Source organism: Globicephala melas, chromosome 1, assembly GCF_963455315.2.
Source record: "Globicephala melas chromosome 1, mGloMel1.2, whole genome shotgun sequence".
NCBI lineage: Eukaryota > Metazoa > Chordata > Mammalia > Artiodactyla > Delphinidae > Globicephala > Globicephala melas.
Genome location: NC_083314.1, coordinates 1,126,426 through 1,148,776, shown reverse-complemented (window position 1 = coordinate 1,148,776; position 22,351 = coordinate 1,126,426). Strand labels below are relative to the sequence as shown.

Sequence of the window (22,351 nt, the reverse complement as noted above, 5' to 3'; positions counted from 1 at the left end):
TGGGGCAGTTTTGGTTTCTTTTAAAATTAATTAATTAATTTTGGGGGCTGTGTTGGGTCTTTGTTGCTGTGCACGGGCTTTCTCTAGTTGCAGCGATCGGGAGGTACTCTTCTTCGCGGTGCGCGGGCTTCTCATTGCGGTGGCTTCTCTTATTGCGGAGCACGGGGCTATAGGTGTGCGGGCCTCAGTAGTTGTGGCTCGTGGGCTCTGGAGCTCAGGCTCAGTAGTTGTGGCACGCAGGCTCAGTTGCTCCGCGGCATGTGGGATCTTCCAGGACCAGGACTCGAACCCGTGTCCCCTGGATTGGCAGGCGGATTCTTAACCACTGCACCACCAGGGAAGTCCCTGTGGGGCAGTTTTAAATCATTGATGTTCACTGGTACTAAGTCATTTCTCTTGGCTAAAGGAACCAAGGATCCTGACAGTGGAGCCGTTTACATGGATCAGATCAGTAAAAAACGCCACCCAGCTGACACACGTGAGCCTTCAGCTGCGGCTCGGGGCCTCCCCGGAGCTCGGGTGCGCTTCTCTCTCAGAGGCCAGAGAAACAGCCCCCCGAATGGGGACCAGGAAGGCAACTGGACCCTGGGCAGGAAGAGTGGAGGTTAGACCCCTGGGAAGGACTTGCAGCCCAGAGAGCTGGGTGAGAGATTCTGAGGAGGTGGGTGAGCCCCTCTTCCATCAGGTTTTCTGGGGTCTCCCTTCTTCCCGCCTGTCGGCCTGGACCCAGCCTGGACTCAGCCAGGATCCCAAGGGCTGGAGAACCCTCTCTGGGAAGCAGATCCAGGCAGCTGCTCGGTCCTGGGAAGCCGACCCGGGGACAGAGCTGGGTGGGTCTCGGCACGAGCTTGACCACTCACTGTAAATGCCAGCAAACTGACCTATTTCACGTCGCCCGAGATGATCACAGCCGGTCCCATTTTTTCCTCTGTGAGAACTTGTTGCCGTCTGGCCAGAAAGAAGGGCTGTCTGCAGTTTCTAGGCTAAAGGAATCCCCGAGGGTGTGCGCAGAGCCCCGGCTCTGGGGGTGGAGATGGGGAGGGGATTGCTGAGTCCCACCGCTCGGGGACAGTCGGGCCCGACTCTGAGCCAGGAGCCAGCCAGGCGGGCGCTGCTGTACTGAGCCGCCCCCCACCTTCTGCCAAGTCCCAGCCAGCGGACCCTTCTCCTCTCTCCCTGCCAGCGCGGGGCCCAGTCTGCCCATGCCCTCTGGAAGTGACGACACCGCTGGCTGTCCATCCTGTCCTCTCCACGCTGACCGGGGTGATCGCCTTCTCTGCCAAGGGCAAGACCCGGCTGAATGGCGCCCCGCCCCAGTTTGCTGGAGTCCAAAGCCGGGTCTAGAGGCCAAGAGGAGGGGCGGGGGGGTGCCTGAGAGCCTTCTACTGCAGCCCCAGTGCCCACCCACAGCTCAGGTCTTCCGTCATCTCGGTCCTGAGAGGCGGGCAGAGGCTAGAGGCTGGACAAGAGAGAGGAACGTTTAGTAAACGGTGTTGCAGGCCTGTCCTCAGCCCTGGAAACCCCCCCATGACGCCTGGTCTTGGGTCCTCCGTGGAGCCAGAGCGTGGGTGTGGGTGGGGGTAGGAGGGCCGGGAGGCGCCCAGGCCCTGCGTTTCCTCCTCTCCGCACAGGGATGCTCCCCTGGCTCCCTCCTCGTCCGTAGCCCGCGTGTCAGCTGGACACGGTCTGGGGCGCACACACACGGGATGAAAGTTGTGCGCACACAGTCGGGGGTCGGGCCCACTTTTCCAGGGAGAGCCTGTGAGCACTGGAGATGGACCAGGACGGGAGGACACAGAGGGTGTCCCCACCTCCCGGCCGGATGGGAGCCGTGCAAGGGACACGGAGAGAGGGCAGAAAGCCGGAGCCAGGGCGTGTGTGCATCTAAGTGTGTAGGCGTGTGTGGGGGTGTGTGTGAGCGAGCACGTGTGCATACAGCTGCGTGTGTCCCTGCACCGACGTGGTGGGTGCGAGTGAGCGGGGTCACTGTACCTGTGGAGTTTGTCCGAGGGCTGTGGCGGCTCAGTCGCCTGTTTGTCCCCTGGGGTGGTTCTGCCTCTGGGGACCAGACGGGGCCTCTGGACCGGAAGTGAGACCCGAGCTGGGTTTGGCCACGGGAGGTCAGGGCTCCAGGGTGGAAGAACCGACGTGTCAGTTGGGGTAGGAAACCTGCCCTTGGTCCGGGGCTGCAGCCCAGGGATCTGTCTGTGCTTCCGGCCCCCGAAGGTCATTCCGCCCACCTTCCCGCCTGTGGAAATGTCGCCCCTGGGCCGTCCCTCCTCATCCTGCAGGAGGACCTCAGCTTCGAGGGGCCTCAGAGAAAGGACACCTCCCAAGGTTTACTTTGAACTGTGGCTGGCTTTGTTTGCCCTCCTACCCCCATCCCGTATAAACTGGCTGTCCCACAGATACTCAATAAGGGTGCAGAAATTTAGTTTAGAGGGAAACGTTTATGTTATTGGGACTGGAATGGGTGACGGAGCTTCCGGCGGGAAATCTGGGTAGAACAGGGATAAACCCTGTGCTGATGACTTGTTTGACTTTAACTAGCATTTCTTCAGTGATTTTTCTGGCCAGGCACTGTCTTAAGTGATTTTCTTGTAATTACTCACTTGATTTGTATAAGATGGGGATGACGATGAAGAAGCCAGCTGTACGGATGAGGGAGCACGACAAGTGACTCGCTTAGGACCACAAGCCGGACCTGCACAGGGGGTGGGGTGAGGGGGTGGGGTGAGGGGGTGGGGACTCTGCCTCCAGGACCTTCCGCGGTGCAGAGCTGGCCTCAGCGAGCCCTTTTCCACGCGCCAGTCCGCTGCCTTCCCCCCTCTTCCTGAGAGGTAGCTTTTCCTCCCTCTCCACGCACCGGGGAACAGAAATGATTTGCCCCAATTCACGCAGCCCCGGGGGGACTCATGGGACCAGCACCCGGGAGTCCCACCTCCCAGGCTTTTCCTTTTTTAAATATCTTTTTCTGTGTATTTATTTTTGTCTTTTTCTCTGTCTCTCGGCACATCCCACCTCTGAGTGCTGTGGTTAAATGTTCTGACCCCTTTGAAAGGGGCACCCCGGCTGCGTTCACAGCGCGCAGACGCGACTCCTCCACGCCCCCGCGGGAGGAGCTGTCCGGTCAGCACCAGGGCCTCTAGACGTTGCCCGGAGACCACAGACCTGGGGGGACCGCCCTCCTCGCCTCCCTCCCGCCCCCGCTTTCACCTCCTTCTGAGCTTGAGCGAAGCATGCGTAGACCAGAGCGGGTCCTGGTTCTGGGGTCTTTGGAGCCTTGAGCCAGTAGCTCCGTTTGTCCCCTTGGGGTCGGGGGCCAGAATGGTTCCGGCTGAAAGGTGGGCGTCTGGGGGCGGGAGGGAGTTGGCGGGGAGGCCTGGGGGCGGGGAGGCCTGGGGGCGGGCGGGCGGGCGGCAGAGCCGGGGCAGGCAGAGCCCTGGCCAGAGCTCGACCGTCTCGGCCCTACGTGATGCCGCCATTCACTGGCTGTGTGTCTACCAGAGCCTTCCGTACGTCTCTGTGCTTTGGTGTCCCTGCCTGTGAAGTGGGGCAACTGCGAACTGATACACACGAAGCCCTTGGCGGTGGGGGAAGGTGAACGTGGCTGCTGGGGGTGGGGTGCTGGGACCAGGCCGCCCCACCTAGGAAGGCCCCAGCCTCTCAACTCCCCTGGTACCCACGACACTGTCCCGCTCGGCACGTGAATTTGTCTCCTTCCCTTCCGGGAGGAGAACAGCTGTTCTTAACACCATTTCTGCCATCTCTTGAGCACCTGCTGGCTCCGTCACCTTTATTCTCTCATTTAATCTTTACAACATTCTAAGACTGCTTCTTGCAGATGAGGTCTTTGGGCTCAGAAAAATTACATAACTTCTCTACAGCCACATAGCAAGACGAGGCAGAGCTAGGATTTGAACTCAGCTCTTCCTGACTCTAGAGCTGGACTCCCTCCTCGCCCGTGTTCCTGTCCCTTCTGCTGGTGGATGGACACTGGGTGCCGTCCTATCCACATGGATGGCGTGTTTCCTATTGATGCCGCAGGCTTCTGAGCCGGGCCTGGCAGGGGCTCTGACCCTCCTTTGCTCTGCTGGGGGCTCTGGGAGACCAGGCGGCCCCGTCTCCATCGCTGGGCGCCTGTGATTGTAGCCCTTACTAGTTGTCAGGCACTGTTCTAAGCACTTCACGCTTATAACTAACTTAGTCTCCAAAGCAACCCTGAGAGGCAGGTCTAGTTTCAGCCTCACGTCACAGATGAGGAAGCAGAGGTTATGGAAGTTGCCTGAGGTTGCACCATCAGCAAACAACCTTTGCACCCAGCACTTTACTCACCACCCACCAGAGTCACTTTGAAGAGCAGGGGCTGTAGGGGCGCCGGCAGCCCGTGGGCTTCGGGACCAGCCATCACACCCTCTGCTCCCCAGACCCGAAACCGCCCCCGACCAGCCCCGACCCTGCTGCTGCCTCTTCCCGAAGCCTCCCAGGTCCCGCCTCATCTGCAGCCTGTGACACACGCTCCCCACGGCACTTGGTTTCGCGTCCGTCCACACGACGCCCGTGCCGTGATGAGGGTGGCCGTGTTTCCTCCCGGGCAGACTTAACTCCTTGAGAGCAGAACCCGGAGCTCAGCCCTCGGGGGTCCCCGGCACCACGGTCAGCGAAAACAGGGGTCCTGCTGTGGGTCCTTGTGTGGCTGCAATGAGCTTTGTGATGAGGACCCCAGAACGAGAGCGCTAAGGGACCCCCGAGGCTTCAGTCCGCTCGCCGAGATGGCGTGAAACTTCAGATAGGGCACTTGGAGTGTGGAAGAGCAGAAAGGGCGTGTTTAGGGGCAGGGGACCTGGTAGGAGCCCCGACACCACACACGCACACGCACACGGCAAGAAGCGGGCTCCTTGCTTCCACGGTCAGCCCCACCAGCCTCCTGCCCTTGAGGCTCCCCAGACATGTGGGAGGCATCCCAAGGGATGAGCGGCGGTCACGCCAAGCACCGTGGCTTGAACAGAGCCCTGCCCCGAAGAGACAGACCGTCCTGCTTCTGCGGGACGTCTCTGTCTGGCGCTGAGAACCTGGACAGGGGCCGGTACGGCGCACCTCTTCGCCCCCGTACCTTATCCAGCCTGCTCTGGACAGGAAGCGGGGCAGCAGGGAGGCAGAGGGGGGTCCCATCATTTCCCGGAGGAGAGCCTGAGCCCGGGGCGGGCACGGGAGTCCCCCAGATCATTTGGTCCATTTAGAACGCAGCTCGGGTGCCACGGAGGCACCTTTGTCCTCGGGGTTCAGGAGCCCACCCTCAAGAACATCTCTCCCCTTTCTTCCCCAGCAACCCCCCCACCCTCTGCTGGAGACCCGTAACCCCGGGGTCTTCCTCCTCGGCCCCCGCCCTTGCCCAGCTGTGACCTGCCACTGGACCAGTATAAATCCTCTTCCCATCCGGCTTTGGAAAAAATGGTGATGGAGTAAAAGCAGCAACTGCATCTGCTCCATCAGCAAGTGAGGAAGAGGCAGCCTGCGCGGCCTCAGGGCTCTCTGGCTGGAAACCCGGCCAGGCCCAGAGGCAGGGGCCCCTGGGTGCGGGGAGGGGAGGGTCTGATCGAGGGGAGCTGGGGGTGCGCCGAGGACCATGCAGGTGAGCGGGGCTCGTGGGCAGCACCACCCGGACGGGACGGGGCTCCCAGGAGAGACACGGGCAGAGCCAGGATGCAATTCCGGGTCCCCTCGCAGACACAGCTCCCAGAAGGGGTGGTCTGGGGCACCACGTGGCTTTGTGCCCCCACTGGGGCTGAGGGGAGAAGCGGCAGCAGGTCATGTGCACTGTGCCCACCTGTGCAGGACTAAACCTGGGGATGCTGGAATGCAGAGCTGTGGTCTGGGGCCCTGCTCATAGGTGGTCAGCTGGTTGGCCCTGCCGGTCAGCGTGTGGCTCAGCCCTGTGTCCAAGGCCAAAGTCAGCAGCTCAGGTCCACGTGAGCCTGTGAGCAGGTCCGCACTTGGGCCTCTGGTCCTACGGGGCATCGCCAGAGATGCGTGGAGCTGATCGCTGGGGCGGTGGCTAGGAGGGGTGACAGAGCAAACCTGCTCTCACCTCCACGGGGAAGGTTCTACTGCAGGTCCTGAGGCCAGGCTGAGGCACGGTGTCCTCTTCTTGACTTAAAGACTCCCTCTTTCCCCACCCGACTGTGGTTTCAGGTTTTATCCCACCCTCGTTTTGCAGACTGGGCGTGGAGGGGCTAAGACATTGACTGGAATTCTTACAGCTGCAGGCAGCACCTGCCTGACGTCCTCTGAGTGCCTTTACGAAAGCACTTCCCAGGCCCTCCTGTAGGGCTGTCCTGGGCCTGCTGGGGCTGGGGACACGGCAGGCCCTGCAGGAGAGTGTGGGCAGGTGGGGGGCCACTCAGAGTGACCTTCCACGCTGTGGCTGGTGGGTGGTCAGGGGGTACACGAGGCAGAAGTGGGGTCAGGCGAGCCGTGGACATGATGCCCTGTGGGTCCAGGTGATGGGCAGACACTGGGGGTGGGGCAGCCGGCTGTGGCCCCCTGGTCACACCGGGCTTTGCCTTCCTTCTGTGCCAGAGGAGGTGGGGGGGCTTCACCTCATCCAGTACTGGTACCAAGTCATGGACATGCAAAGTAGAGGAAAGGGTGAGGGGTCACGGCATTTCTGGGTCTCTTGGAAATTACTCCATCTGTCAGCAGAGCAGACAGACTCCCACGGTCATTTCAAGCTTAGTCCTATAAATCCATCAACGCTTGAGGGTCTCCGTTGGCTTCTTACAGTTTAGCTTGTGGTCCGTGCTATGGCCGGCAGCTCTCTGCACAGCAGGGAAGGGCACATCCCGGTGGCCTCAGGTGGACCTGCCATGCTCTGGTGGCCTTTCCTCTGTGCCAGTGTCCCCTGTCTCCATCTCCACCCAAGTCACCGCGAGCATCCTCCCGGTATAGACATTTGCTCACATCTGTCACCATTCCCCAAGGATAATTTTCTGGATCTGGGGCTGTTCCCATGGCCGAGTGTCAGGGCCCTGTGGTGCTGTGCTCATACCACGACTGGAAATTATAATTTTCTAAGAGATAGTAAATTTGACAGCAACCAACGATAACATTTAATTTTCATCTCTTCAATTTTAATGAAGCCCTTTGTTTTTGTTATGTTCTGGCCAGATGTATTTATTATCTTATGAACTTCTTGTTCAACCCTTTGACCCCTTCCTCTACAGGGTGTTTGCTTTTGATTGATTTGGTAGAGCTCCCTGTATGTAAAGGTATTATTAACTCCTTGTCTCTTATATATGTTGCGAGTATATTTACAGTTTATTCACGGTATGAACCTTTGGAAAGGGCTTTTCTGTCCATTCAGGGATTTTAATTTTTATGAACTGAAATCTATCAGTGTTTCCCTTTATGATTCCTACCTTTGATGTGATGCTATAAAGACCTTTCCCACAACAAAATTAGGAGACCGTCCATGCATATGTTCTGCACATTCTTCCATGATTTCATTTTCGACGTGGAACTCTTTCATCTGGAGTTGATTTTCCGTGTCTTTGTAGCCGGCTTCGAATTCCCTTTGAAATGAAAGCCATTAATAGATCAATTAATTCATTCATTAACACGGCGGGGAGGGGAAGCTGGTCAAGGATACGTGAGAAAGATGGGGTAATTCGTAGATCGGGGTCCAAAAGAGAAGGATCAGGTGGCAGGGGGTGCCCAGAGGGATCTGCCTTTATCTCAGGGTGGGACACTCATCTCTGAGACCAGAGGAGGGGGCGGAGGTCAGTTTGGCCAGGTCAGGAGGTGGGTGGGGAAGGGGCTAGGAAGAAAGGCTGTGAGCTGGGTTCCCACATCTCCAGGGACAGAGTGGGTGGGTGGGGACGGTGGGGAGGGATCAGGAGGGGTGGCGTCAGTGACAGAGGCTGGTTTGAGCCAGGTGGCAGGGCCCTGACCAGGGCGGGGGTACAAGTTTAGGATCTGTAACTGTGATGGGCTGCCCCGCCTTCGCGCCCAGTGGGATCTGGGAGATTACAGTCCACTGGAGAGGTATCCTGGGGGAGAGCCGGGCATCAGGTAAAGGGGCAGGTGGCAGGAGCAGGCTGGGGGCACAGGGAGTCGGTTCACCGTAGGCAGAACATTCTAGACTCAGGTACAATGAGAGATCCAAGAAGGAAGGGGCTGTGGGAGGGGAGTCTGGCCCCGATCGGTGGACAGGAACGGAGTCAAGGTCAGATTACCCCGTTTGTACAGGGCATTACAATCCCCGAGCACTTTCACGTGTGTGTTTGCAAGAGGTAGAGGGGTTCGCCTCGAGCTGGGCCCGAGACCGAATCAGGATGTGACTTCCCTAGGGCACCGCCTAACTGTCCGCATTCTCTCCGCAGCACAGTAGCCCTGCCGCCAGCCTTGCTGACCATGGACGGGACGGCCAGTGTGAACTCTGCCGGCCGCCCTCACTACGCCTCCTCCATCCCTGTGCCTCGAGCTGCTTCCCAGACCAGGATTCATACACCGACCGCCTCTCCCCGGCTGCGGCCGCACCAGGCCGGCCTGGCCCTGAGCCCGCAGCGGGCAGCCTCGCCAAGACTGGGCAAGCCGGGGGGCCCTTCCAGAGGCTCGTCTCCCAAGGCCTCCCGGGGGAGAGGCTCCCCCAGGGCCTCTGGGGCAGCGAGGGAGTCAGCTGAGGGGGCTGAAGGCCTCGCCTGCTCCCCCTGGAGCAGTCCCAGGGCGACCCCCAAAGCAGCGCTCTCCAGCCGGGCTGGGTGCAGAAGCGCTGGGGAGACGCAGGGCACCCAGGGAAAGAAGAGGGTGGCCCAGGAAGGGATTCTGACCCGCCAGACCCGGGGCAGGAGCCCCTCCCGCACCAGTTCTCATGCAGAAGCTCCCGAAGGTCGAAAGCCATCTAACCACCCGGGAAAAGATCAAAGAGATGTACCCTACAAAAGTGCTGGGGGCCCCAGGTCTTCGGAGCTTGATGCCCGGGAAGCTTCGGGGCCTCGCTCCCCGGTCTGCAGCCCCGTGCGGAGCGCACGCCCGCCGCCCGCCTCGGGGGTCATCAGCTTCTCCTCGGTCCATCAGCAGAGTCAGCCTGTCACCGCTACCGTGGCCCCCTTCCGCTACAGGTGAGCTGTGGAGCCCGCGGAGGGAGGGGGGCTGGTGGAGAGAATAGAAGGTGGGCGGGGCCTGGAGAGCTGGGGCGGGGTTAGGACCTTAACAGGGGGACCGGGACCCGACTCTGGGGACGCCGCCGCAAAGAGGCTCAGCAGGAGCGTGCCCCCAACACGGCCGTGCGTCGGGGTGCCGTGGCTGCTGAAGAGCCAGTTACCTGGGTAGGCGGGTAGGCAGGTCGGTCTCGCCCGACGCACCAGTGGGACAGCTGCCACCACTGAGTTAGACTGAGAGCACGTGACGGGCTGTGCCCCCAGCCCGCGGTCGCTGAAACCCCCACGGCCCCCCTGGCCGCCCCCACTGATGCCCTGCACCTGCCCGTCTGCTGCCCTCTCTCTCCACTTTCCACGCTGCCTGTGCGTATCTGTCCCCAGGGCGCTCGGACGTGCTTCTTTCTGACGTGGTCACGTTGGGCCACGTCACCACCGTCTGCAGTGGCCAGGCCACCGTTCATACCAGCATGGTTAACAAGCTAGCCTGTCCTGCTTTCTTCAGACACCACAAGTGGAGAGCACAGAAAAACGCTTCCATCAACTGTGGTTCTTTCATAAAAATATAACTCTTTACTGAAATGGCCACCTTAAGTAAGCGACATTCTAATTCCTAAGTATGACACGGGTTAGAGATGCTCAAATGCAAAGGAAGCGGCTTCCCGGCTAACCGAACGTCCTGGGTTTTCTCTCTGTGCTGATTCGAGGACAAGCTCTCCCACGGTTTGGGTGGAGACGCTCCCCGGACACTGGGTCTCCCGGGCTGGAGTGGCTGGGGTTGGTGAGGGGAGCTGCACCCTTCCCTCAAAGCCAAGAGTGTGATTTGACCCCTGAAAGGTCTTGGGCTCCCTTTCACCATGTAACAGACAGCTGGGCCCCAACACCTCGTCTGCACGTTCCACCTCCTCCAGCGCACTGCATTCATTCAGTTACGAACTCCACAGTTTAAAAGGACATTGGTGCACGAAAATACATGGAGAGGAAGACGGACGGGTTGGTGAGGGATCCGAAAAGGTGTTACAGGAACGATTAACGGAGCCGAAGCAGTTTGCTTTGGAAGGGGAAGGCTGAGAGAGGGTCTGAGAGCTGTTTTGAAAGACGTGAAGGGTTGTCGTGTTGTAAGCTGACTTAGATTCACTTGGTGCGGCTCCAACGCCCTGAATCCACGTCATGGTGCTTAGAAGGTAGAGAGACTCTTGAAGCTCAGGAGGAAGAACTTTCCAGCAACTAGAGAGGCTCACAAATTACCCCCCGGCAGTGAGCTTCCAGGCTCTGCAGGGATCCCGGCCACCCCACGACGGGAGCAGGCCTGCCCCGGGGACCCCTGCCCCTCAGAGCATCCCTTCCGCCTGGCACACCTGACACTTCTTCCCCGTGACCTCCTGGACTCCCATTCGTAGCTGATCAGACACCTTCCTGGGACTGGTCCTTTCCCATCCCTGACCTGCTTCCCTGCGGACTCTGGGACTTGCTTCTCCTCCCTGAGTTTCTTCCTGTTGAATCCATCTTTGGGAGAAAGTGTCTAGGCGTTCAGCTGTTCAAGATTTTGCGTCATCTACCCTGCGAGCCCCCTGGCAGATGTAGAATCTGACATCCTCCAGTAAGGTCGGGACTTTTTCCTCTGAATGTCTCAATGTGACCTGAACAGACAGGTTTCCTCCGCTCAGCAAACATCTGTTGCCTCTTTGGGTCGTAAACAGAAAAGTGTTGCACCACCGCAGCAGGGGTCTTCACCACCCCGCCTCCTAGACCTGCCCCTTTTAGGCCCCGGCTGAGGGTTGCAGGAGGGTTGTGGTTTGGGCAGGGGAAGATTGGGGCCAAGGACACCCCAGAGGCAACAGGTGAGAGCCGTGGGCACCTCTGCTGAGTGCCGGGCTGGGCCACCCCGGCAAGGACGTGCCATTGGCCCTGTAGGGTCACAGACACCCTGTTTTCACGGAAACTTCGCCCTGCGCCCTGCAACGCTCCAGCCCATTGCAGCAGCTGGGGTTGTCGGGCTCCAATCCCCATCCCCAGGCCCCTCCTGCCTGACCTGCTTCTCGGGGAACGAATCCGGCAGGTGTCTTCCCTGTCTCCTCAGCCAGTGCCTCTCAAGGGTCTGGGTGCGGCCCTTCCCCACGACCAGGCACAGCCGCCCTTTGGGCAGCCCGGCTCCCGGGACAGAGAAGGTGCAAAACGCCCTTCGGTCTGGGTCTGCTCGGGACCGTCTGCTTCCCTCAGATCTCCGCCCTCACTGCCCTCTGCCCTCTGCCCCCCGGGAGAAGAGCCCCAGCAGGGGTTTCTTTCCCCAAGGGGTTTCCCCTTCCCTCCCGGGTGGCCTCCACTCAGACCCCAGTTAGGAGGGTGCGGTTAACGGGGTCAGGAGTGTCGGCGTCTGGTTCAACCTCCAAACAACGTCTGGCATAGATGGTGCTGTCCTTTCCCGCTGGGACGGGAGGGGACACGGGGGCCTGCCTGGCCATGCCGGGGAGATGCAGGAAGAGGACGTAAAAGTGTGCAGCTCGTGAGGTCGGAGCAGCTGAGGCTGCTTCCTCACTGAGCCGGGATGGCGCTCCGGCCCGTGTGCCCCTCACTCACCCTGGCTCACGATGGCAGTGCCAGTCAGCACTACACAAGGTCTTCCTGTTTGTAGCCGTGGTTCCTGCCTGCCTGCTCGGGGTCAGACGGTGCTTAGCTCTTTATGTGTGTGACGTTATTTGGTGAAATGTTTCTGCATGGCCTAGAATCCCCTTTCTCCCCCCATACACTGCGTTATTTATTTATTTAATTTTCGGCTGCGTTGGGTCTTCGTTGCTGCATGCGGGCGACTTTCCTTTGCTGTGCACGGGCTTCTCATTGCGGTGGCTTCTCTTTGTTGCGGAGCACAGGCTCTAGGCGCGCAGGCTTCAGTAGTTGTGGCACGCGGGCTCAGTAGCTGTGGCTCACGGGCTCTAGAGCGCAGGCTCAGTAGTTGTGGCTCACAGGCTTAGTTGCTCTGCGGCATGTGGGATCTTCCCGGACCGGGGCTCGAACCCGCGTCCCCTGCATCCGCAGGCGGACTCTCAACCACTGCGCCACCAGGGAAGCCTCTAGCATCCCTTATTTTAACAACCCAAGTTTATGCTCATTTCTTTGAAGAAACCTAGCAATTCCAGTTTTTCTTTGGCCCCTGGACATTTAACTGACAGTAGCCCATGGCGAGTGACCCCATCCTTCCCAGGGCAGCGGGCTCTCCTGCTTCCTCTGAGTTCCCCCACCCTGCTTGTCGCCGTCCCTGGCACAGGGGCCTGCAGACCATCGAGGGCTCCCGGCTGCCTGCGTGGCTTTGAGAGCCGGCAAACACCTCCCACAGCCCTGAACTCTCAGGCTGATCCGGGCCTCGAGGGCATCTCTTCCGCCCCGTGACCCAGTGAGGCCCAGAGCGGAGAGACCTGCTCTGCGTTACACAGCCAGAGTCCCGGCCATCTCGGTGCTGGAAACGGTCAAGACTGGAGAGAGAGGGAGGCAGGTTGACCCCCCCACTCCCCCCCACCTGGCCCAGGCCAGGCATCGATTTCTCCTCCTGCGTCCCCCCCCACCCCGCCCCGCCGCACCAAGCTGCCAAAGGGTCCATTTAGCTGTAGACGTGGGCGGGGCAGGTGGCCGGCTTGGAGAGCCTGGGTAATTGCCTATAATAAAAGCTCCTAGAGCCTTTGTTCCTGGGAGCGATTGCACAGTTGGGCTTGTGCTCGGAGGCCTGTGTGCACTTGGGAGATGGGGCCCGGAGACCTCCGCCTTCCTTCCTGCTGCCACAGAAGGCCGGGCGAGGACTCGGCCCCCCGGGCGTCGAGGTGACCCCGGCCTAGCCCGCCCCTCTTCCTCCTCCGACCTCCTTGCTGCCTGGACGCTGGGGTCCGGGCCCCCTGGGCTCTCCCGAGGGGCCAGTGACCTCAGCTGCAGACGGAGCCTCTCGCGTGGGTGCACGGCGCAGCCTGAGGGCAGGACACAGGCCGCGAGCTCGAGTTACCAGGGGTCCTTCCGCCCTGCGGACGCCCTGCGTTCACGGGACTCAGGGACCCTGAAGGGTGACTCCCGGGGGCAACAGGTGGCCCCCTGCCCTCGGGGGCCCCCCCCGCCCCTGGCCTACCTTTGCCTAGAAGGCCCGCTGCCTACCAGGGGAAGGGGCACACATGCCCATTGGGGGCGCCGGCCCAGCGCGGGGGGCAGAGCGCCACAGGGGAAGAACTGACCTCCAAGGGGAGAGCCTCGAGGCCAGGGCGGCCTCCGCTGTGAGTGACCACCATTCTCTGTCCCGCAGGGCGCAGACCGATCCGGAGCCTGGCCCCCTCCGCCAGGGCAGCTGGGCTGCTGATGGCTACTCCGGCCCCCCCAGCAGGACTGAGGAGAGCCTCTCGTGCGTGGGTAAGTGCTCTGGGGGCGCGACCTCCTCCTGGTGCGCCAGAACTTTCCCCACCGCCCCCAGGGGAGAAGCGGCCCCGCTTGACAGCCAGGCACCGGCGTGTCAGTTGCACTCGGAGCTCGTGCTGTGCTTGATTCAACGCAGGGTCGCTCCACCAAACCCAGCAGCCCTGCGAGCTCGGGGCAGCGCAGGAGCCAGCGGGCTCCCTGCTTACCCAACGCCCAGGATGGGTGTCGCTGAGGCCCTGACGGAAAGTGACGAGCTGGGAGACTGACAACCGAGAGCCAGGTCCGAGCCCAGCCCAGAACAGAGGAGGTGCTGGGCACCTGGCTGGGCCCCACGGCCTGACACCCGCCCCCTCCCCCAGGACCACTTTTAACGCGCCTTGGGAAGCAGAATGTGGGCCTTGCCAAGAGAGCCCCCAGAACTCGGCACGGCGGCCTCCCCCGAGGGCAGGGCCACGGCTGTTCTCAGGGCCTGTCCCGCCTCTGGCCACGGCAGGTGCTCAGTGGGGGGTCTCTGGATGGAGGGACGGTGAGGGGTGAGTGAGTACCTCGTGGGCTGGGGGTTGGGTTCTAAAGGGGTCCGAGTCTAAACTCTTAGCGGGGCTTGGGTGTGTGTGTTGATTTTCTTGCAACATTAAAAAAAATCCCCGGAGGATGGCTGTGGTCACCCCAGAGGTACGTGAGACTCCGGGAACCAGCTCCATCCTTTCGTTCCCAGCAGGGTTGCTTGCCCCAGGACAGGAATGAACTTGCTTTTGGCAGAGCTGAGGTGGTCCACGGGATTTGTCTTACAGCTTCATCTCAGGGCCCTGCTCACAATGGGCAAAGCTGGGGCTTAGAGCACAGCCTGACCCTGAAGTCGCCAGACGCCGGAGGTGGCCGCTCCTGCCTTCCCTGCAGGGCAGGTGGCCGGGGTCCATGTTGAGCCCTCTGCCGGCCTGGTCCCCGGCAGTGCTGGGAGTGGCAGCAGCCCCTCTTCCACGGCAAGCCCTGCCGAGGGGCTTCGTGGGGCAGAGACGGGCGTCTAGAAAGTCAGCCGTGCGCTTCCACAGCGGCACAGGCACAGGGGAAGCAGGGCACTGCAGGGACAGAAGGAGACCTCAGTTCGCTGGTACCAAAAGCCCATGAGTATCGGGATGCGGTAACCAGGAAACTGTGCAAGCTCTATTTTTGCATCTGCAGTGTTGCGAGTGTAATGGCTTCCTTATGTGTGTGCCACATCATTAGGGCCTGATGGCCTCCAGCTACCCAGGTGCCCGCTCACCGTCGCCATGCCACGCGCGCAGAGAGGAATTTCACACTGACATCCGCGCACGCTGGCCCCGGGAGCACCGGGCTGCTCGGCTGGCAGGACCCCCCTCGCCAGCTAGATGGGAAGTGTCTGGTGGATGGCGGGGGGGGGGTTCTCTGTTGGGGGGGGTGCAGGGCAGCCTTGGGAGGTGGGCTTCACGGCGAGAAGAGAGCCCCCTGCCTCCCCCAAGCCTCCCGGGATGTGGGCAAGGCCCCCGCGCCACCTGTGCTCTGGCTGTAGCTGTGGTCACGGTGTCCGTCTTGGCCAAGGATACCCCGAGCTCTTTGACAGGTGGAACCGGGAGAGATCTGGGGTCTGCCTGTGCTTCGTGGGGGAGGGGCTCTGTTCTCTGAGCCCGAGGAAACGGAGGAGATGAGAGGAAGGGGGTCGGAAAGGAGGGCCTCACTCACTTGTTACTTCTCTCATTCAATCAAGAAACCACCAGGGAGCCAGCTTTGTGTAGCAGGAAGAGAATTTCCCATGATGACTTGCCGCCAAGCAGGGTGCTGGGCGTGGCCTTCTTTTTTTCCAGTGTCCGTCCACCATCTACTGGCAGCTGCCCTGTCCTCCTCTGCCCCGGGCAGTGTAGGGGCAACTGTGCTGGTGCCCTGACCCTCCCCGTGCCCACCCAGCTATGCCAGGGAGAGCCTGGCACTGGTCCGCTGCTGACGCGCCCCTTGGTTGCCGTCAGCATAAACAGTGCCTGGTCCGCCGTTGGGTCTTAATTTGGAGAGTCGGGAAGCCAGGGCTGATGTCGCCGGCGCCCCCGTGTGAGGCCGTGTGCGAGGGACCGGAAGGGTCGCCCCAAGGTCGACACAGGCGCCTTAATCACTTCCACGTCGTGGCGTGTGTGAGCGCTGAGTGGGCAGGGAACGAAGGGGCCTTCTCTCGTCCTCACACCACGTGTCACTGGGGAACGAGCCCCCCTCGCCTGGCGCCCGCCTGGCTTCCCACACGAGGCCGAGGGGCCCGGGAGCCGGCCTCGCGCTGGGCCTGTTCGCATTTCTCCGTATCCCTCTCTGTTACTGAGTCGACTCCATCTTTAAGCCACAGTCAAGTTTTCCACGTCGTGTGGGTTTGGGAGAGAAGACTCCAGATCTGGTGTGTCTTCCCAGGCAGGAGCGAGGCTGGAACCTCCCTCGGGGAGGGTTTGCTCTGGGCCCCCAGGTGGCCGCATGCCCACCAGGCTCTCCCGGGACTGCAGAGGACTTGGGCTCGAAGGCCCTGGGGATCAAAGCTGTAACGGACTATAGCTTCCCCCAAGCCCGGCCTCAGTTTCACTGGGGAGAGAGAGGCCCGGGGAGGGAGGAAGGCCTGCTCAGGGCAGCGTGCGTGGTTCGTGACAGCTGAGCTGAAACTGGGACCACTGCCTCGGACTCCCCAGATGCAGGGAGGACCAAATGCTGATGAGCTATTATTGAGCACTTACTGTGTGCAAGGCCCGGTGCCAGGCTCAAAGTCCTTGGAAGCACGTTACACACGCTCCGAGGCGGAGCCACTGCTCTGCTGTAGATGAGTGAGCTCGGCTCAGAGAGGTTACGCAAACAGCTTGTCTGAGGATGCACAGCGCTAGGATTGGAGTCCAGGTCACCCTCTTCCGGGGTCACCCCTGCCTTCCCGTCTGCTGCCGGTTGCATGGTTCAAGCTCAGCTGGGTCTCCCTCACTTCTGCCAGGCGGCGGGAAGGGGACGGGCCGGTGAGCCAGTTCCCGCGAGCCAGTCCCCGCCACCACCTCCCCCGACCTGAGCCAAGCCCGGGATGCCGCTGCCTCTGCCTCCCAAGCCTGTGTCCTTCATGCTGCGTTCACACCACCACCACCCCCGCCTCCGGACCCCACTTCACGTTTCCACCCTCTGGGGAGTTTCGGGCTGAGCCGGGCCTGTGTCCCAGCCATCCGTGGAGAGAGGACGCACAGACAGTCGACTAGAAAACACAGCGCAAGCTCGGGGCAGGCGCTGTGAGCTGTGTTCTCGGGGCTCAGGCGGGTCAGGGCCGCTGTAGGGCTGGAGGGGCACAGAGCTCGGGGATAAACAGAGTAGGCGTCTGCGATGGAGCAGCCTTCCAGGACCTGGGACAGGAGGTCGTCGTAACACTGAATGGTAGTGCCGACTCCACTGGGCTTCCTCTGAGCCAGGCACTGCCCTACGCGCCTCTGGTCCTCCCAACGCCTGGGCGGGGTGGGGACCCACACCTTTGCTGACATCGCGGCCTTGCTGCTTGCTGGCTGTGCGGGCTTGGCCTGTTCCTAGTCTCTCTGTGCCTGTGTCACGACACCCACACCTTCTTCCAAGGGTTTTGAGGGGATAACACGCACCCGTGCGAGCCAAGTGCCGCGAAGCTCTGCCCGGCACACGGGAGCCGCTCAGCGCATGCTGGGCACGACCTGCTGCTGCCCTGGGGTGGGGAGAGGGCCATTCCTAATGTGCCCACCTGACAGGTGACGGAAGGGTAGGGGACATCCCAAGGTGGTCCAGCCAGGATTGGAGCCCAGCCTTCAGAGGTCACGCTCTGGGCCAGCCCTGCCATGACCTCCCTGGGGGCAGGGGACACGTCCCTGGGCACCGAGGGAGGCCGGGGAGGCTGTGAGATGACCAGTGAGACGGGCCTGGCTCGGGGAGGGCCGCAGAGGGAGAGGCCAGGTAGTGAGGTCATCCAGGGTAGCCTGCTGAGCGGGGTGTGGTACCTAAAAACTGGAGGCATCTGGATTCTGTTTCTTTGGCGGAGGGGAGCCTGGGGGACTTCTCACATCAGCGTTTGGCTGGGAATGGGGCTCACCTCCAGCAGCCCAGGCCCCCCGGGACTACCACCCACGAGCACTCGAAAAGCAATGCACAGGGCCGGCAGGGCCTAGCTTCCCTGCTTCCTGTTCTGCCCAAGAACACAGGGCCCCTGTGTCGCCCAACTCCACAGAATTATACCCATTCACCAAATTTTTATCCAGCACCGACTACATGTCAGGCACTCCTCTAGACACTTGGGTACATCCAGGGACAAAGCAGGCACAGACTTTGCCCAGTGGAGCTTCTGTGGCTGTCGAGCTGTGCAGTGTTCAGCCTGTGCAACTGTACATGAGCTGCACAGAAGCCCCGTGGTGGAGAAGCCCCAGCTCTGGAGTGTGCGTGCATCCCAGTGAGCGAGGACAGAGCTCTGGCTTCGGGACTCCCCCTGAGAATGTGAGCAGCGGCCACCTTCAGTGCTGGGAAAGCCGGGGTCTTTGATGCTGGGAAGGATGGTGGGAGGGAAGGTGATAAACATCCCCTGTGGTTTTCCTGGAGCTTCACCCCTGTGTTCCATGCCTGTCTGTCCTGGACTCAGCTCCTCCCTGCAGGGCTTTGAGATTCAACTCTCCAGCCTCAGATGAACTGCTTGCATTCTTCCTAGGAGATCCTACCCTGTTCATTCCTCCGTGCGCCTGTGGGCCGTGGGCGGGTCCTGAGGATAAGGACGCTTACTGGGAGGAGGTGGGCCTGGTCACTGGGAATCTCTCCAAATCAGACCACCCCATACAACTTCAGGGCAGTTATTCGGGGAGCTGGGGTCGCGGGACAGCTAGAAATCTCAGCCGTGGGAGGAGCTGTTTGCTAGGCTCCCACCACTGTCCCTCTGTGACCGGTGGAAAGACCTCGCCTCCAGGGTTCCCTTAAGACTTGGTTTCACAAGGCTTTGCCCCCTCCCCGCGGGCAAAGGTGGGTTCGTCCTTTCCTAACTTCCGGGGAGGCCCAGGCAGGTGGAGAGCACCCTCCAAGCCAGTGACATGCAAGGCTTCAGTCCCGCCCTGGGCACCACTGAATAGGCAGAAACGGGCGCACAGCGTCCCTGCCCACAGCTCCCCCACCCCCGTGATTACAGGGTTAGGGTCGCCGCTGAGAGACACCCCCCCACACAAGAATATGCCCAGCAGCCCGCCCAGAAGGAGCTCTGGGAGACACAGTGGAGAGTGAGGGGACACGGACGCAGTGACCAGGACGATTAAGCTGAGAATCACCCCTGGTCATAACATTCGTCCACACGAGTCCTCTAAGAGGCAGCCCGGATCAAAGCCCTGCCTTCCTGTGCATTATTCCTGGGTTAGGGGTCGGGGGCTTCAGAGGCAGCTGAAGATAAAGGGTCCGGGCAGAGGGAGGGCGGGTGGGCATGGGGTCGCCCAAGCCCTGGGGGCGGGGAGGGCAGGGAAGCACCTAGCTGTCCCTTCTCTCAAAGGGCGGGAGGGAAGCCAGCAGGTTCTGGGGGGAGAAGGGCTGAGGTCAGAGAGGGAAGGGACTTGCGGCAGGAGGGAGGCTCAGGCCCAGGGCCAGTGGAGCCCGGCAGCCCAGGTTGACAGTCCAGGGCAGGAGCTGGACCCCGTGAGCTCCTGCATCCTTCCCGCCTGGGAGGCGGGCGTGTGCAGCGGGGAGCAGAGGAGGGGAGCGTCTGGGGAGGAGGTCAGGCTATAGGGAGGTGGAGTCCTCAGCCCGCACCAGTGGGTATTCTGGGCATCTGCAGGGCAGTTTGTAAGTGCCAAGCGGTCACCAGTGAATAGTCCATTACCATTCATTGAGACAGGAGCCATGGCATTCTTCTGTTACGTTTAATGCCTTGTTTAAAAACCTAACAAAACTCTAATAGAGTTGCCATCTGAGCGGCCACCGGATGGGAGTGTATCTCCAGGTGGGAAGAGGCCAGGTTCGTTAACTCAGCCGGCCCGGCCCTCCCCGGCCCAGGTGGGCAGAGCTTTCTCCTTTCTCTTAGAGCTGTCCTTAATTTTTTTGGCATCAAGGACCTCTTTCAGAAGCCGCTGGACACTCAATCCGCCTCCCAGACAAATGGACGTATTCACAGCACAAAACTTGCATTTGATGGTAGCTTTTATGGGCCTTCTGTGTCTGGTCTGTGAACCCAGACTAAGAAATTCTGCTCTGCGGCAGTGATATCATCACAGCGCTGGCCAGACAACCTGGGTTTGGGCCTTGTGTTTTTCCTCATCTGGCTTTTGGGTTTCTTGGCCCACAGCAAGGTAATAGGATTGATTACAAACGGACCAGTCTGCCCTAAAGCAGAAAACTGAGTAAGATTATCTTTGAGGTTCCTCTGACCTTAGAACAGCCAATCCTGCACGGACGGGTCAAAGCGGACTGTAGGTTCGCCTGCATCAGAGGACACATACATACAGGTAGTTCATGGGCCTCCATCCCACGTGACACAGGGCACAGCCAGCGCACGCTGCCCTCCCCCTGCCCTGGCAAGAGTTCCTGCCCGCCACCCCCCACCTCTCAGGCCTGCGGTTGCCACGACAACCGATGGTTGCTCCTGGTCTCAGGATGGTGTACCTGGGCCTTGCAGAGCTCCTCTGAGGCCCAGCAGGTGTGTGGGCACGGTTGCCATGGCAACATAGAAGCCAAGCCCGTGCGGGAAACCTCCAGACTTCTTACCCTGGTCTCTGCATTAGCCGGGAGCAGGTCTCAGGAGGACTCAGACCGAGTCCTCCAGGTCAGGTGCTTCCTCCTGCCTCTCCCTGCTGGAAGCCCACCTCCACCCCGGCCTGACTTCCTGACCAGCTGAAGGGCAGAGAATGTGGGCATTCTCTTAAGGCCACATAGCGAGTCCTGAAGAGAACCCGAGACCCCCAAGACTCGGGAATAAGGAAGTCCCCAAGGGGTCCTGGATGTGTTAGGGCTGCCAGGTCCCCTGCAGGTGACAAGGATCTCAGGACAGAGGTCCCGAGGCTGAGCCACGAAGGGCCCATGGTGCTGTGGACAAGGGGCCGTAAGAGGAATCCTCCACCCTGTCCCCCAGCCCCAGTATTCTGCGGGCCAGTCCGAGTGTGACTGCAGTCCTGGACCCAGGCAGACCCCAGGTGCGGTGGGCATCCGGGCTCCAGGAAGCTCCTGGCTGGATAGGTCGTCCTGCCCAATCTCCACACCCCCTCCAGGACCCAGGCCTCCTTTTGGGATCACGTGCAATTATTGAGCAAGTCCCGAGAAACAGCAGGAACTTGTGGGAAGTTGTGAGACCCGCAGATGTGTGTTCAAGTTCTGATCCCACCAGCAGCCTGCTGGGTGACCTTGGGCAAGCATACTTCTCTGTATAATGAAGATAATGAGAGTCCCCGCTTCAGGGGGTTTGACGGAACAGTGCAAGTGACAGGTCTAAGAGGGTCTGCTTAGTGGCGGTAAAGACCCCCTTCCCCGCAGCTCCACAAGCATCAGTGAGCCCTTTTTTTTTTTGCGGTACGCGGACCTCTCACTGCTGCAGCCTCTCCCGTTGCGGAGCACAGGCTCCGGACGCGCAGGCTCAGCGGCCACGGCTCACGGGCCCAGCCGCTCCGCGGCATGTGGGATCTTCCCGGACCGGGACACGAACCCGCGTCCCCTGCATCGGCAGGCGGACTCTCAACCACTGCGCCACCAGGGAAGCCCAGTGAGCCCTTCTTAACAGCTCCATGTAGGGAGACGTTGTCGTCAGCCCAGGCTGCTTTAACGAAAGTACCGTAGACCAGGCGGCTTAAACAACAGAAATGTATTCCTCACGGTTCTGGGGGCTGGGAACTCCAAGGTCAAGGCGCCAGCCCTTTCAGTTCCTGGTGACAGCCCTCTTCTTGTCTTGCAGACAACCGTCTTCTCGCTGTGTCCTCACCTGGCTCAGAGGAAGCAGGCGCCCTGGTGCCCCTTCTTATAAGGGCACTAATCCCATTGCCAGTTCTCCGCCCTTGTGACCTAATCACCTCCCAAATGCCCTATCTCCAAATACCACCACACTGGGGATTAGAGTTTCAGTTTATGAATTTGGGGGGGATACCAACATGCAGTCTATAATGGGGGGCTTACAATTTAGCCAGAGGGGGAGGATCTCTCCCTAGGATACAACTGGGCAGAATTTGACTACGTGGCACCCTGACTATAATCGGTAGAGAGGAAAGTTCAAGATAAGCGTGGGATGTAGTCAGAGAAGGCTTCCTAGAGAAGGCGGCTCCAAGGCTGGGCCTTGAAGGGTGAACTGGACTTGAATTCACATAAGAGAAGGCATCGGGGAGAAGGGCAGACACAGCCAAGGCGCAGGCGTGGGGTTTGGCCTGGACCGGAGGGTGGGTAGGAGAGCATCAGAGAGCAAGGCTCCCGGGGGCAGGAGAGGGAGGCCGAGTGCTGTGTGCGGGTCAGCACTGGCCTCTGTGGCGGCTGGTAGCAGAGGGTGGGGGGCAGTCCTTCCCTGGGGAGCCACCCAGCTCACCTCCGCCCGCCATCACGGAGTTCCGGCTTGAAATGGAGAAGGAGGGCGTCAGCACTCAGGGGGCCTGGGCGGGGTGCTTAGAAGAGCAGGAACCCAGGGTCTTGCTGTGCACGCCTGGCTCCCCTGCCGAGGAACGGAGGTCCCGTGATCTAGCCTGGGGGTCAGGCTGCTTGGGGGCGTTAGGGAGCCATAGCCCAGCCCTAAATCGGACCTCACCTCCCGGGTCTCAGGCCCTCGGCCACAGTCCCCACTCCCTGTGGGGCTGCACACCCGGAGCACCCAGCCTCTGAGCAGAGGACCTACACCCTCCCAGCCCGGG

General features: G+C 60.8%; 1 protein-coding gene across 2 annotated transcripts in view; it reads left to right on the top strand.

Moving 5' to 3' along the window:
- Positions 1-22,351, top strand: part of NAV1 (neuron navigator 1) — a 211,635-nt gene that overhangs the window by 53,534 nt on the left and 135,750 nt on the right. For both annotated transcript variants that reach the window (XM_060284640.1, XM_030844397.2), the window contains exons 2-3: positions 8,382-9,119; positions 13,432-13,535. In XM_060284640.1, coding sequence (XP_060140623.1) covers positions 8,413-9,119; positions 13,432-13,535 — 811 coding nt within the window. In that variant the 5' untranslated portion in view covers positions 8,382-8,412. The remainder of the gene's footprint in view (positions 1-8,381; positions 9,120-13,431; positions 13,536-22,351) is intronic.